At 32.5% G+C, this 15,514-nt stretch overlaps 1 protein-coding gene and 1 long non-coding RNA gene across 2 annotated transcripts; both read left to right on the top strand.

Moving 5' to 3' along the window:
- The first annotated feature begins 453 nt into the window (after positions 1-453).
- Positions 454-773, top strand: LOC121234253. Its single transcript, XR_005934345.1, has 2 exons — positions 454-558; positions 643-773. It is a non-coding gene; the product is annotated as an uncharacterized LOC121234253 (long non-coding RNA).
- An 8,460-nt stretch (positions 774-9,233) lies between these two features.
- Positions 9,234-15,003, top strand: LOC121234246 (exosome complex exonuclease RRP46 homolog). The gene is made up of 8 exons (XM_041130122.1): positions 9,234-9,759; positions 10,075-10,188; positions 10,694-10,794; positions 11,439-11,459; positions 12,342-12,414; positions 12,493-12,560; positions 13,691-13,823; positions 14,509-15,003. Exons 1-8 carry the CDS (start codon positions 9,654-9,656, stop codon positions 14,622-14,624), a joined length of 732 nt encoding a protein of 243 aa, XP_040986056.1. The 5' UTR covers positions 9,234-9,653; the 3' UTR covers positions 14,625-15,003.
- Positions 15,004-15,514: the final 511 nt, after the last annotated feature.

The following is a 15,514-nucleotide window of genomic DNA, read 5'->3' as shown; positions in this document are numbered from 1 at the left end:
TCTGTTTGCTTAATTTTTGTATTTTCTTTGGTTTTGGAAATGGAGGTGTTCTTCTTTTCCTAGCTCACTGTTGACGCTAGTTTTGAAAGCTAATGTAACTTTGAGGATTTATTTTTTGTTTGTGTTTTTGCATACTAACAGTGATTTTGATGCTAAACCCATGGTCATGCTTAGATGCAACTATCCAGGTTAGTTAAGTTCATTTATTGCCAACACAGATTCACATCTATCTACATGATTCACATCTGTCATTATTGTGATGTATTAGAACTGAATCTCAATCCATGTTCTGTTTGCTTAATTTTTGTATTTTCTTTTCAATTATAGCTGCATCCAACTTACACTAACTTCAATCTTAAGTTGCTACTTGTATGTGGTCTTCTATATACTTTCTAGTTTATTGGGTTGTTAGTTCTTGTAATTTAAATTGTTGTCCTATGTACTTTCTAGTTTATTGAGTTAAAGGCATCCATCCACAACCAGTCTGAGAAGCAACTTTGAGAATTATCTGAGAGATTGAAGGGGAGGGAAGAAGTTTGCAGCAATCTCTAGAAAAAGGTTGCTTTCCACTTGAACTATAGTAGATAATTATGCTATTTATTTTGTATTATTATTGCTAAATTTGGATTATTTCTCCTTAAGGTCAAAGAGTTAGAGACCAAACTTGTAGAATAACAGCACTTAGAATCTGCATATTTGCAGCAGAAGGTTTGTGTATCTAATTCTAAAGTGTGAATCATTTATAAAAAAGTCACTACTAACTAAAGTGTGAATAATTTTGTGGGAGTTCTATGAGATATTGCAGGAGCATTCATGAAATCAAAAGTTCATTATGCTTAACATTCAACTTATAGAAAATGGGTTTTAATGAAAACAAACGAAGACTAAAGAATGTGTGATTCTCATGCTTAGTTAAAACTGATTTCATTTAAATATCTCTTTTATTGTAATTTTTATTTTATTATTATGTATTTTACGAATAATTTTAAGAATATTCAATGTATTTACCAACAATTTTAACATGGTTAGTATGTTGAAGGGTGGTGAGCATATTCTAGTGCCAATAGGCTTGTTTTATGATAAAGATTGTTTAAAAAATTATACTCTATTCGAATAAGATTAAGGTTGCGTTTGTATGTTGAACTGATTTGAGTTGAGTTGAGTTGAGTTAAGATAATAAAATATTATTAGAATATTATTTTTTAATATTATTATTATTTTGATATTTAGAAAAGTTAAATTGTTTGTTATATTTTAGGTTGAGATTTGAAAAAATTATATTGATGAATTGAGATATGTTTAGCTTCCAAACGAAGCCTAAACTATATGCATGGGGACTCGAGTACAGCAAGGGTTGTCTGTGTCAATTGAGTTGAAATTCACCCATAGATATATATTAACCGTCATGTAACAAATTTGACTTCGATTCCAACTAAAATAACAAAAAAAATCTAACTCATTTTTATACTTTTATTGGAGCTCCGACTCTGACGATGCGGAGATGGAATAGAGTCGGCAGAGAAATTCGATTTTCAGATTTTTGCACCCCCTAATCCTCATTTTTTAATTCAGCTTTTTATGACATAGTTTTAATAACAGTCAAATTTGTCGTACGTTTCCCTTAAAGAGTGATTGAAAATACAAAGCTAAAATGCATGAAACAATTTAAAAATAACATTCAAAAGTTTGTTTCCCTAAAAAGATCCCTCGCGGAGAAAAATGGCAGGAATCGCTCACCCAAGTCACTGAGACACAGTCCAAACCCATTGCATGGGTGGAAGGAAAAACTACAGGCTGGTCGTGAAGTGCTCATTAAAACTATAGTGCAGGCTATTTCCATATATACTAGGAGCTGTTTTAAGTTACTTAAGGGTTTTTACGAAGAACTTGAATGTCTGATTGCTAGATTTTGGTGGGGACAAAGAGATCAAAAAAGGAGAGTTCATTGGGTAAATTGGAATCATACGTACCAATCAAAATTTTCAAGAGATTTGGTTTTTCGAGATTTAGGATACGTTTGGTTACTAAATTACTCTCAACTCATCTCAACTCATCATTACAACTTTTTCATATTCCAATACAAAATATAATAAACAATTTAACTTTTTTAAATTTTAAAATAATAATAATATTAAAAAATAATATTCTAACAATATTTTATCATTTCAACTCAACTCACTTCAACATCTAAACACTCTTAGAGGCATTCAATCTAACACTTTGGCCAAGCAAGCAAGGGTGGCGCCTTATACAAAATAATGGCTCTCTTTTTCTGAAGTCTTTAAAGCCAAATACTTTCCAAATTGCGATTTTCTATCTTCAACTTTGGGCTCTAAACCTTCTTATGTTTGGCATAGTATCTGTGAAGCTAAACCTGTTATTAAATTAGGTTGTTTATGGCGCATTGGTAAGGGTGATCAGATTAATATCTCGGATGATATTTGGTTGCCAAATTCTAGTACTAGAACAATTCTTACTAATTGCAACACTTTAGCTGCTATAACATGTGTGAATGAATTATTCGATAATTCAATTTCTGGTGGGTGGAATTCAGCTTTGGTCTATTTCTTCCTTTTTGAGGCCAATGAGATACTTAAAATTCCTTTATTTTTTACATTCGGGTATTTATCAGCTAGTATGGGGTTGCACAGTAAATGATATTTTCAATGTTAAATCAGCCTATCACCTTGTTCTTACTTTAAGACGTCATGGAATTTGGGTCTCGTGCACAAGACTCAGCATATAGGCCGTTTTGGAAGACACTGTAGAATTTGCGGTTACCAAATAAAGTTAAGAATTTTATCTGGAGGGCTTGCAATGATAGGGCTTGCAATGATAATCTACCTACTAAGAATCATTTATTTCATCATAAAATACTTGCTTCTAGTCATCGTGATTTATGCCATGAAGTAGGTGAGAATATATCCTGTTAGAAATATTAGATCAGAATATGTAGTGAAAGCGATATTACCTAGTTAGTAAATCGTAGATCTAGTAGTACAGTTATTTCACAGATTCTCTGTCATCGTTATTTATCTGAAATCCTCTCGACGATAGTGAAGTGTGCTACATGGTAATATACCAGAACAACACTCACATTCTACAATCTAGATGTCGGGACTAGATATAACCATTTGAGAGAGAGAACTTGTTTGTGATGCAAGTGCATCATTCAAAGGGGAGAGTGTAACCCTCGGCTGGCTATTAAGGGCCAGCCATCAAGGCTCATGAAATAGCTTAAGAGCCATTTCATAACCTCTAAAAGAAGGAGAAGGGATGCCCACTATGTGTACCCCTTTCTTCCATATTCCATATCTTATGCAAGTGTTCCTATGTTCATAACGTCTGGGAGAAATATTTTGAAAATGACAGTTTTGTTTGCCTCTCATGCCCAGCTTGACTCGGTAGTTTGGGATATATGGAAGTTTTGGAATCTAAAGATCTTACTGTATATGCAATTGTGGATAATTGTTTTGCATAAACATTTATCTTTACTGAGTTTGCACCCTCCTCCAACATTCTGGGGTAGGAACTATTTTACGAGATGCAAGAGGGGATATTTATGGCCATGTCTAGGAAGGAAGAGGGGATTTATGTAGTGGATGATATTGAGACTCTTGCTTCCTTGCATGGGGTTTACAAATGATCTATAATATTGGGTTTTCACATTTGGTTCTTGAGGGGAATTCGCTTGTTATTGTGGAGGCTCTTTGTTCCACCCAAGAGAAGCAGTTCAGTTTTAGCCCTTTGTTACGGGAGATACAAATACTGTTATCCTATTTCCATTCCATTGATATTCTGAGGTGGCACATTGCTTAGCACGACATGCACAGTTTGTAAGGGTAATGATACCCTTATACCTCATTTACTACGGCTTTACTACTTAGCTATTCTTTTTTTTTTTTTTTGGCTCTTTGAATCTAGACTAAAATATCAGAACATAACATTCTTGCATAATTTAATAGAAAATAAATTCAATCAATCAATGTAATCATATAATTTAATTAAAAATAAATTCAATTTTATAAAAATTGACATTTTTTTACTGTTTGAGTCAATTTTTATAAAATTGAATTTATTTTTAATTAAATTACATGATTACGTTGGTTGATTGAATTTATTTATTTTTAAATTATGCAAGAAAGTCGTATTCTAAGATTTTTAATCTAGATTCAAATAGCAAAACAAACCCAAAAAAAAAAAAAAAAGTTGATAGTAAAATAGTAATAAAAGAGGTGTAAGGGTATCATTGCGGTGGAAGCTACTGGAATTTCTGCTACGTAACTTTATTTGCTGCGTATGTTCATTTTGAAGACTTTCTGTAATTTCTCCTTATATGAATTACTTTCAGATTTTCAAGCAAAAATATTTCCCAAAGGGGAATCTCATGGATGCCAAGATAGGATACAAACCCTCTTACACATAGAGAAGCATTTTAGTAGGCTTGCGGTTGCTAAAGGAATGCTTGATATGGAGGATTGGCAATGCTAAAAAAGTCAAAATATGAGAAGACAAGTGGATACAAAGTCCTCACTCTTACAAAATTCAATAAACAAGAGACGAATCTGAAGATTTTGAATTGGTGGCTGATCTCATAGACCCTGACCTGAGAATGTGGAATGATAATTTGTTGCAAAATCTCTTTTTCCCTCATGAAATGGAGCTCATCAAAGCTATCCCCATCAGCCTTGGTGGTAGTGAAAAGATCAGTTAGTTTGGAGATGCACAAAAAATTGGATCTTTTCAATGAGGAGTACTTACCACTTACATAGAGAATTTTTGACTAGAAATGAAGGAGGTCCCTTTCATGATAGGCTGCAAGTTGAGGTCTGGAAGACTATTTGGAAACTTCAGGTTCCTAATGCTGTGAGAATGTTTACTTGAATAGCATGTAGTGAAACACTCCCTACTAGGGGTATAACGGGTCCAATTTGGTCCAAATTTGGATAAAATTTGAAACCGAATTAGTATGCACCAGTTTTACATTTTCAAGAATCAATTCCGTACTGGTTATTCTCCTAAACCGATACTTTCGATTTTACCGGTTCCAGTCCGGTTCGGTTCGGTTTTTCAGTTTTAATACACTATATACTATATTATAGTATATATTATAATTGTAATACATTATAATATATATTATAATTATATTATAGATTATAGTGATATATTATATTAAAGACTATAGTGATATATTATATTATAGACTATAGTGATATAAGATTTTTAACTTTAATATTATATTAATTAGTAATTTATCATATAATACAAAACTATTTTATATATAATTATATATTATATATAAAAATTATATACAATATAAAAAATTATAATATATATATATGAACCGGTCCGATTTTGACCAGAGCCTGACCGATTTTGACCGATTTTAAGAAAAATAAAATTAGGCTTGGTCCAGTCCGGTGTACTAGTTTACCGATTTTTTTTACACCCCTACTCCCTACCCTGTCCAACTTGTTAAAGAAGAAAGTGGTGGAGGAAAGTTCTTGTCCTATATATCAAAATGGGATAGAAACATCATGCCATGTATTAAGGGGCTGTGTGAAGCTGCAAAGGATGTATGGGGACAATGGTGCAGAAAAGTCTAAAAGATGTCTTTCAACTGTGCTTCTTTCCTAGGTATATGGGGCCATCTTGTTAGAGCCCGGCTATACATCAGCCGCACTCTCTACACATGGTTTTTTTTTTGTTTTTTACTCAACACATTAAGTGTGTTGCGGCTACAGCCAACAGTAGGCTGACGTAAATAATTTTTTATCTTGTTAATATTCTGCAGCAGGATGAACTTGAGAAGGCTGCTATGATTGCACGACTCATTTGGTCTAGAAGAAAGTATTGTATTCATGGTAATGACTTCACTCATCCTAACTCAATCATCAGTAGAGCCATAGAAGATCTGCGTACTTATATAAGAAATACCCAACACAAAGCTCAGTTAGAATCAATGACCCTTTCTCTCCATGGTTGAGGCCTTCAGATCGGAACAATAAAATCAATTGGTGTTGTTGCTATATTCTAAGAGGCCAGGTTATTGGCACACTCAGAGCGAGGAGAAATCTAAGAGCAAATTATTTCACTGCTGAAGCCTATGCCATGATGCTAGCTACTACCTTCTGTAAGGAAATGAGTTTTACAAAATTCACTCTTGAGGAAGATGCTCTACAGGTGATGAACATTTTGAAGACACCAAAATCAGATTGGAGGTTTAAAGTTAAAGTGAAAAGTTGAATAAAATATTGTTATAATATATTTTTTTAATCTTATTTTTATTTTGAGATTTGAAAAAATTAAATTCGTTTATTTTATTTTGTATGAAAATTTGAAAAAATTGTAATAATTAGATAAGAAGAAGTGAGATGAGTTGTGAAAACAAACGATGCCTTATTAATAAAAGATGCAAGGCATGTGCTGAATTCTTTTAGATCTGGTTTGGTTTGGCAGATGAGATGAAACTATTCATCTCGTTTGTACGGATGAGATAGTTTTATCTATTAAAACGGTTAATTTCACATCTCTATTTCATCTCTAAGTTTTCAAACCCATCTCATTACTTTCTGACATAAATAGTAAAAAGAATCCCACATAGTAAAAAAAATTCATTTATGATTAAAATAGAATAATCAATAAGTCATTATTAGAATAATATATATTCACAAAAAATTTGATAATTTTGTGAGTATTGAATAGAAGTGCATTTTGGAGTTTTATTAGAAAATTCAAAATTAATAAATCATTTAAAACAAATCTACAACATAATTCATATACTTATTTATTACAATAATCAAAATTATTATAATTTACAATTAGAATAAAAAATGAAGAATTCCTTATATATAGAAAAATAAATAGATACAAATATCTTTTAAAAAAGAGAAATTATAAATTTTGGCCAACAACTTCCCAATATATTTTGGGATTTAAATTATTTTTTAGAATAATAATATCTTTAAGAATAATATCTTTTACAAAAGAGAAATTATTTTTTGAAATTATAGAGTAATTTCGGCCAACAACTTTCTAATATATTTTGGGATTTAAATTTATTTATGATATATTTTTTAATTACTCATAAATATTATTTTTTTATCAATATATTCATAACTATTACTCAATCATTAGTGAGACCCACCCCTTTATCAAAGAGTGCTTCTACACCCACACATGGGGATCCCCGCTGGATCCTGCCTTGTATGTTTCTTTTTTTTTTTTTTTTTTTTTGCTTTTTTTCATTCATTTTTTTATCATATTTAAATATTTTTATTAAAAAATTCAAAAATCAATAAAAAGTACTTATTTAATCATTAAGTACAAAGAAAAAGCCAGTTGGGATTCCAATTGGAAATACCCAGTTGTAGTTGTAGTATTTTCTTTTATTAAATTCTAAAAAGTTAAAACTATCTCATCTCATCTTAACTCAAAAAATCTCATTTCTATTCAAAATATCTCATATTATCTAATCTGAAATAGCATCCAAACGGTGTCTTACCGTTTGAAATGTTAACCATATTAAGAGCATTCGCATTGGAATATCCACATACAAATGCAAAAGCTCAAATGGTTAATAAAACATGAAAAGCGGCTGCATTGGATTATGCAAGTGTAAAATCAAATGGCTTTTAGCTACAATAGTTTTTACTCATTCGGTTATATTTGACTTGATACTATAGCTCAACCAAATATTTGTTTGTTATTTTCTTCCTCTCTCTTCCCTCATTTTTCCAATATGAATTAGTTGCTTTTCCAGTCCAGCTTCTATACAAAGTACATCAAGCCCAGTAAACGAACAAGTATTGACACAAAACAAAAAAAATTAATATTATAAAATATTAATATTTTCATATATCTCTTAATTTAGAAAAAAAAATTGAGAAAAAATAATATTAAATTTAGAATATTTTATTATTATTTTAATTAATAAATGGATAATCTGATATGGGAATAAATTTTGAGTGAAATAACCAAATACAAAATCATATCATATTATACAAATTTTACATTTACATATACATAATCTAATGTTAATGCACTTAGAGCATCCTCATTGGCTTGATGTTATATGATAAAATACTAATTTGCATAATTGATGTAAAAAAATCCCACATTGAATCGGGTAAATTTAAAATAATTTAGACTTTTGCTACAGTGGTTGACCAAATATAGAGAACCACAATCGATTCACCAAATATTAAAATACTAATTTCTCACTTCAAACAAACATTAAAATATTAGTTTCTCACTCCAAGTAAAAATTCTATTTGGTTTGTAATTAAAAAATTTAGATAGAATTTTAAATCAGTTTAATCAAATATTTTTTTGTTATTAGCATTAAATGAATTTTGAAAATATGATTTTTTTAATATTAATTTAATTACAATATAATTATTATTAACATTTAATTGGTAGAGATACAAAATGTGATAAAAATAAATTAAATAAAAAAATTATTAAATTAATAATATTTTATTATTATATAGAGAGTGAATGAATAATCTAATGTGAGGTTGAATTTAAATAGAATAGATAAATGTAAAAAAGTGTGATATTGATTAAATTTTAAAGATGAATTTAACCAAGCCAACGAAGATGCTCTTAGAGCATTAGCATTGTATTGGCCATCATACTCTTCAAATTTTGACTAATATGTAACTTTTTCACCTTTAGCTAATCATTAAAAACTTGAAGTCTACATTGGATTAGTCATCACACTCTCTATAATAATAAAATATTATTATTTTTTATTATTTATATTTTTTAATTAATTTTTATTTTATTTTCATAATCTTCAATAACCTACAACAAATTATATTCATTTTTATTTTCACAATCTAAAAATCTATAATATAATAATTTCATATGTATATAAATGGTAAAATCTCATATGAATAAAAATTTCATATTTATAATATAATAATCTCAAAAAATACTTTTAAATTTACTATAGTTCTTTTCATATTTAAAAAGAAAAATAGATTTATTATAACTTAAAATTTGGATAAAAATAATTTAATCAATTCAATACGTAGCAAATATAGATAATATTTACTAAATTTAAAAATAAAAAAGTATCTAATTAATCCAACACCAATGCTCTTCCATAGGCAAATATGACGAAGACGTGTTGTATTCGTCCACTCATTGAGATGATGTAACATCTTTTATGAGCAATAAAATATTTCTTTATAAAAAAAATGTTAATTCCTGAAAAAAAAAAAAAAAAAAAAAAAAAAGAACAAAAGAGGAAAAAGCTACCGAAACCAAAACACTTCATTTGAAACCTTTTGAGTCCAGAAGTTCCCCCTCGCCTCCCTCACGTCGCCGTCACCTCCCTCTCTCCCTCACGTCGCCGAACCCTATTTCTGGCGGAAATCTGGTTCACTCCCGGCTCCCCTCCCTATCACGTCCCTTCCTCCCTCCCCTCCAAGCGGCAGAGCCCCCTTTTGAAAATCCAAGCAGCCAGACCTCGGAACCCACCGGCTGAAGCAACCATTCCTCCTTCCCACTCCGTCCAAGCAACCGGTGATCGTTCCCGAGCATTTGAAAATCCACGCCGCAGCTTGAATCCCGATAACACTCCATCCCTGCCATCTGAGTTGACATTGGGTTGTGGTTGTGGTTTCAATATAAACGTTTATACGATGGAAATAGATAGAGTGGATGGCCGTACAGAAAATCAGTTGAGACCACTTGCTTGCTCCCGCAACATCCTCAACCGCGCTCATGGTTCTGCCAGTTGGTCTCAAGGTAAATTTTATCTCCCTTTTTCAGCTTGAACTGTTTGTTATTTCTCTTCTTTTGCTGGGCATTTCTGAATAAGTCATTTAGCTTATATTCTCATTCTAGTTTATGTTTTATCCTGTTTCTAATTGGGGTTTTATGGTCCTTTTTTTTTGTAATGAACTTGTACTTTCTATTATAGTCTCTCACTGTCTTGCTGTTTTAGATATTCCGTTCTCTTTTTTAGTTGAGTATCTTTTCTCATCCTTTCTTTTTGGTGTTTTTTTTTTTTTTTTTTGGGGGGGGGGGGGGGGGTGTATTCTGTCACATTTGGTTTTTTAGGGGACACCAAAGTTCTTGCTGCGGTTTATGGGCCAAAAGCAGGAGTAAAGAAGAACGAAAACCCTGAGAAGGCTTGTGTTGAAGTTATTTGGAAACCCAAGACTGGGCAGATTGGTGAGTTTATTCTCTATTTACTTTTGTTACCCGACTTTGCTTTTGGCTAATATTTACCCATTACAAAAAAACATATTTACAAAATATTTTTGAAATATGCCATTTCAATTGATCCCACAAATCCATTTATGATCGTTTTATCCTCCTATACATCTGATTGATTTTGGGATATAATATGTATTTGGAATTTAACGATTAGCAATTAAATTGAGAAGTTTCAGTTTAGTGTTCTATCGGTGGCACATGTCCTGCTAGAATCCAAATCCACATGAACCTTAGAAGTTTACACATTTGATGTATTTCTGTTTAGAGAATGTCCGATTGTAAGTTTTCGTTTGCCACTACAGAGATAAAGATCTATCACTTTTTCGGCTGATGATGAGTTACCAAGAATCCAGCTTATAGTCAATTCAAAGGGATTTGAAATAAATTGTGTTAGCTCTGTTTCAGAGTGTGTCTTGAATAATTCATGCCATTTAAACTTATATATTTCTCTGTGGTTCAGGAAAACTTGAAAAGGAGTATGAGATGATTGTGAAGAGGACTTTGCAAAGCATTTGTATTTTGACTATTAATCCAAATACCACAACATCAGTCATAGTTCAGGTAAGTTGGTTTCGGCTCATATGGATAACTTGTGTTACTTTAGCTGTCCCTTATTAGTCATGGCCACTTAAATGACTATAGTTCTGAATATGTGAGCTAGATGTCATTGGTCCACAAAAAGGTTACTTGTGCAGTTGCATTGTCCACACACAGGGTAGCATATCATCTAAAGCTGTATGAGAAGTATGCTTTTGTACCCATTCATCTATTATTGCGACACAAAGTGTCAAGAGAAGCATAATATCAGCGATTAGGATAAGTAAGAAATTTATTAAAACCACATAATTAGGCATAGCCCAAGTACACATGAAGTATACAAGAGAAAACTCCTAATTACTGACTAAAGCTGAAAAACAGCTCGAAAGTCATTGAACTAAACCCATCCATTACAATAACCGAAGCCCAAAGCAACAAAGTATGAAAAAAGAAAGCCCTAATCCCATCCACCGAGTGTTCTCTATTGTTGAAACAGAGACCATTCCTCTCATTCCAAATACACCATATAAGACAAAGAGGAATCATCTTCCAAACAGCCTCTATTTGATGATTTCCTTGAGTCCCTTTCCAAAGTAATTGAAAAGCTTTGAGCTACTAATTAGCTTCATACTTCTGTCTGAGTTTATTTTTTCAATGTTTTGCTGCAGGTTGTCAATGATGATGGTTCTGTATCCTTTATGGTTATGCATCTTTCATATAATACACTTATAGAAGTTTCTGGTGGGTGGATAATCAATCTCTGATCCATTTTGGCCACATTTTTCATACTGGAGAGTGAACAGAGAGACCTAGCCCTCTTTCCATTTCGTTCAAAATTCCACTTCATTCTGGTCTCTTCCACCCTTTTCGACCAATTTTTGCTGTTTTAGTTGGTATGTTGTTTCGGCTTGGTACAGTTTTATCAAACTATTTTTTTTTTTTAATTTAACAATTATTTTCATCAAAGGAAGACATTGACCATTTGGTTTGATATTAAAAAGAACAATGTTAATATTAAAAAGCATGTATGTGATGGTACAAACCAAGTTTTTTATGTAGCAAGATTTAGATAACTGGTAATTTGGCTTCTCTCACACCTTTTAAAATTTGTTCCAACTTCCATCTGAAAATTTGTAGCTGCAGACTTTATTAGTGAAGGGAGTATTTGGATGTCCCTTGGATTTGTTCCATATATTTCCTTTTTCCTGAAAGTGATTACCTTTTTAATGTGTTTTTGGAAATGAGTCCAGTCCTTACACCAAGTGAACCATTTATTTTTTAATTGTTTTAAAGAGTTGAGTAGTGCTATTTTAGTGCCACCGAAGAAGAAAAGGTACTAGTTATTTTTTTATTTTTTATTAAGTAAAAAGGTACTAGCTTTTTACCATGGGACATAAGCGATTTTGTTGAGCTAAGCACTTATCACAAGGAAATGGAAGAGGTCAGATTATTGACCTATGCCTACTTATCAAAAAAGATTATTGACCTATGCCTTGTTGAATTTGCCAACTTCTCCCTCATCTTATTTTGTCAATGTGATAAAAAACTCCTTTACTAGGTATATTTTATAGCTTCTCCCATGTGCCATTAATGCTGCATGTGCTGCCCTTATTGACGCTGGAATTCCTCTAAAGCATCTTGCTGGTAATAAAGAACCATGATTATCTTCTGTGTTCCTGTTTGATGGATGATTGCTGACCGTTTTTAAACTGCTTCGCGCAGTTGCAATATGTTGTTGTTTGGCAGATAGCGGATATGTTATACTGGACCCCACCAAGCTTGAAGAACAGGTGATTAAAATTTCTTGTTTTAGTTTATACTATGCCTTAAGGTTCTGATATTTCAGCTCTTTTCTTTTTGCTTCTGCACCTGTCAGTGGTCTTAGTGAAAAATCCTGTTATATTAACGAAAGATGTCCCAAGAGTGCAACTTCCTTCATGGTTGTGCTCGTTCCGAAAAGGAAAAGGGAAAGGGAAATTTGTTGGGTTCAAAATGGTGATTGCTAGTTGGTGAACACCAAAACTTGGTGGTGCATTAGATTAGGCTTCCTTCAAAGCAGGGAAGGTTGTTTGGTTAGTAGAATTTTTAAGAGTTTTGGAAAAAAAATAAAGAGATTTTTTTATTGAATTTTGTGAAAGTGGGTAGTAAAACAGAAAAAATTTTGTATAAAATTTTTTCAGATGTGTTTTGTATTGGGGTTTGTAAAAGTGGGTAGAGTGATTTGAAAGTTGGTTGGATTAAATATTTGTGAGTTTTTTTTTTTTTTTTTGGGGGGGGGGGTTTGTGAAAGTTGTTTTGGTTTTTGTTTTTTACAGAAACCTAGGCAATGATTAGATGAATTTTTTTATTATAAAATTATTTTTGGGGATTTCTTTTTTGATGACGGGAGAACCATCCCACGTCAGAGCCCTTAGGACTCACCCATGGAATTGTTTTTGGGGATTTAAAAGATGTTTGAATTGGAGTTGAAGATTTTTTTTAAACGGCCTTAAATTTTTAGCTCAAAATCCTGATTTTTACAAAACCAAATGCAACCCCTAGGGGTTGGCTCAAGTGGTAAAGGCCTTGGGATTGAGGGTATGCTCCCCCTAGGTCTAAGGTTCAAATCCCCTTGGGTGCAAACCCCTAGGGGCCGACTGAGGGATTTTTCCCTTGAATTACCAGAGGTGCACTTGCGGGAAACTCCTTGCCAATGGCTTGTGCACCCCGGGATTAGTCGGGACGCTGTTCCTGGATAACCGGTGCCAATAAAAAAAAAAAAAAAATACAAGCATTGATGAGCTCAATTCAAAGCAAAGAAGAGACAAAAAATAAACAAACTGTCAGTTCTCTTATTTTCCTTACTTTTTCAGCAGTAAAACAGATGACAAATACCAAAAACCTTACCTTTGAGGATCTGTTCTGTCTTACGCAATTGCAGAAAATGAAAGCATTTGCTTATTTGGTTTTTCCAAACTTGATCCTCTCAGTCCTCCCAGAAGGATCATTAAAGGTGGTAGGAGAACCAATGGAACATGCAATTATAACGTCTGTTACCCAGGGTGCAATGTCAGGTATCTATCACACTTTGGGGATTATTGTCATCTTGAACTTCTATTCGTCTTCATCTGTGTATTCGATATTTCATCTGCATTCTTGAATTTGCTCAATTGTTTCTTTGCTCATAATTTTTAATTAGTTAAATCTTAGTACTGTGTCAATTCACTTGGCCCCACCTCCTTAAATGTTTGAGGGCGGATGGATATTTGTTCCAATAGTCTGGTGATCCCACTCTTTCCAGGAGTTATAATTTGTGGGGCAGGTGCAATTAGCTCCTGATCAAATTGATTTATCCTTGATTTCTTGGATGGAGTTCCACATTCTGAATTCCCGATGGCTTTGTCAGGGTCTTGTAAGCTATAGACATTACTGTCCACCTAGTTGACCAGGGAAATGATTTTCTGGTAAATTCGAGACCATTGGAAAATTGGCTTCACTGGTCATTATTATGGGAGACTTCTAATCCTGGAACAATTTCTGGTTAATATCTTCAGCAGAGGTTGCCTTATTTCTAAGACTACGTTTAGTACAAATGGGTCACCTGAATTATCAGTCTAGTTATATTGAGCTCTTCATTTTTAGTCTCTTCTGCATGGCATGCAAATGAAAATTCTCTTACTGGGTTAGAAGATGCTTGTATATCTCAAAAGTTTTAATGCATGCAATAGCTTTTCTAATTTGGTTAACTCACTGTTCCAGTGGATGATTATCTTCACTGTCTTGACCGAGGACGTGCCGCAACTGCTAAGATGTCTGCTTTTCTCAGGAAGACCTTGCAACCGCAAATCTCTAGTGACTCATCCAAAGCTGGGTGATCTCAGTTTTTGTTCAGTCCAAACACATCTCAATAGTGGAAGTTGTACTGGTGATATTTCCTTAGGTCATCCCGTTTCAAAGATGTTCATGTAGTATTTGGGTGGTACCATAACCCCACTGCATGTTGTAGTCTAAAAATCCCACCTGTGTAGTCTTATGCTTTTGATTTGTTGATTTATTTTCCTAGGTCATTAAGAGTTAGGGGTATGCAGCGCAGCATATGGCTTTCTGAAAGCTATACATCTTTGCTCTTGTAGGTTTAGGATATTCAGGCTCTATTATTTCTGTCCTGACCAGGATATATCCTGGATAGCTGCTACCCTGAAAACGAATACGCTGACTCTCTATTTATAGGCTTAGGTGGTAATTTAGCTTCAATTCCCCCTATCAAGGAAAAAGCATTCAATTTTCATTAGAACTTAGTAGAGTCTACTCATAAATTCATTAATCGTATCTTATTAGAATAAGTTACCAAACACCTGCTTTTTTATTGAAGAGTATGCAGACGCTCTAATTTTAGAAACATTCTATTGATCATCTTAACACACTACACTTTTTTTTTTAATATATATATATATATATATTTTTTCTTTTTTTACCAAATGTGAAGTATATGGATGATGAGTAGAAGAATTTAATAAGTTTAAGAATAATAAAACCAAAAAGAACTTGAAAAAATAAAAAAAAAGCGTGGTGTGTGGAGATGATGAGTAGTAAAATTTCTAATATTATTGATATATCCATGCTTTTGGCGAAGAAATTAAACTATTTTATATTGAGGTATAAAAATTTTGCTCTCTTCAAGGAAATTAAAACCCTTCGTAGTTGACAAAGTCTAAAATAAACTTGTGACTTTTTCTTGACCTGTCTCTTTAAAAGATACAGCCAC

This window comes from Juglans microcarpa x Juglans regia, chromosome 6D (genome assembly GCF_004785595.1).
Source record: "Juglans microcarpa x Juglans regia isolate MS1-56 chromosome 6D, Jm3101_v1.0, whole genome shotgun sequence".
Classification (NCBI taxonomy): Eukaryota; Viridiplantae; Streptophyta; class Magnoliopsida; order Fagales; family Juglandaceae; genus Juglans; species Juglans microcarpa x Juglans regia.
This window is presented reverse-complemented; position numbering and strand designations above follow the sequence as displayed.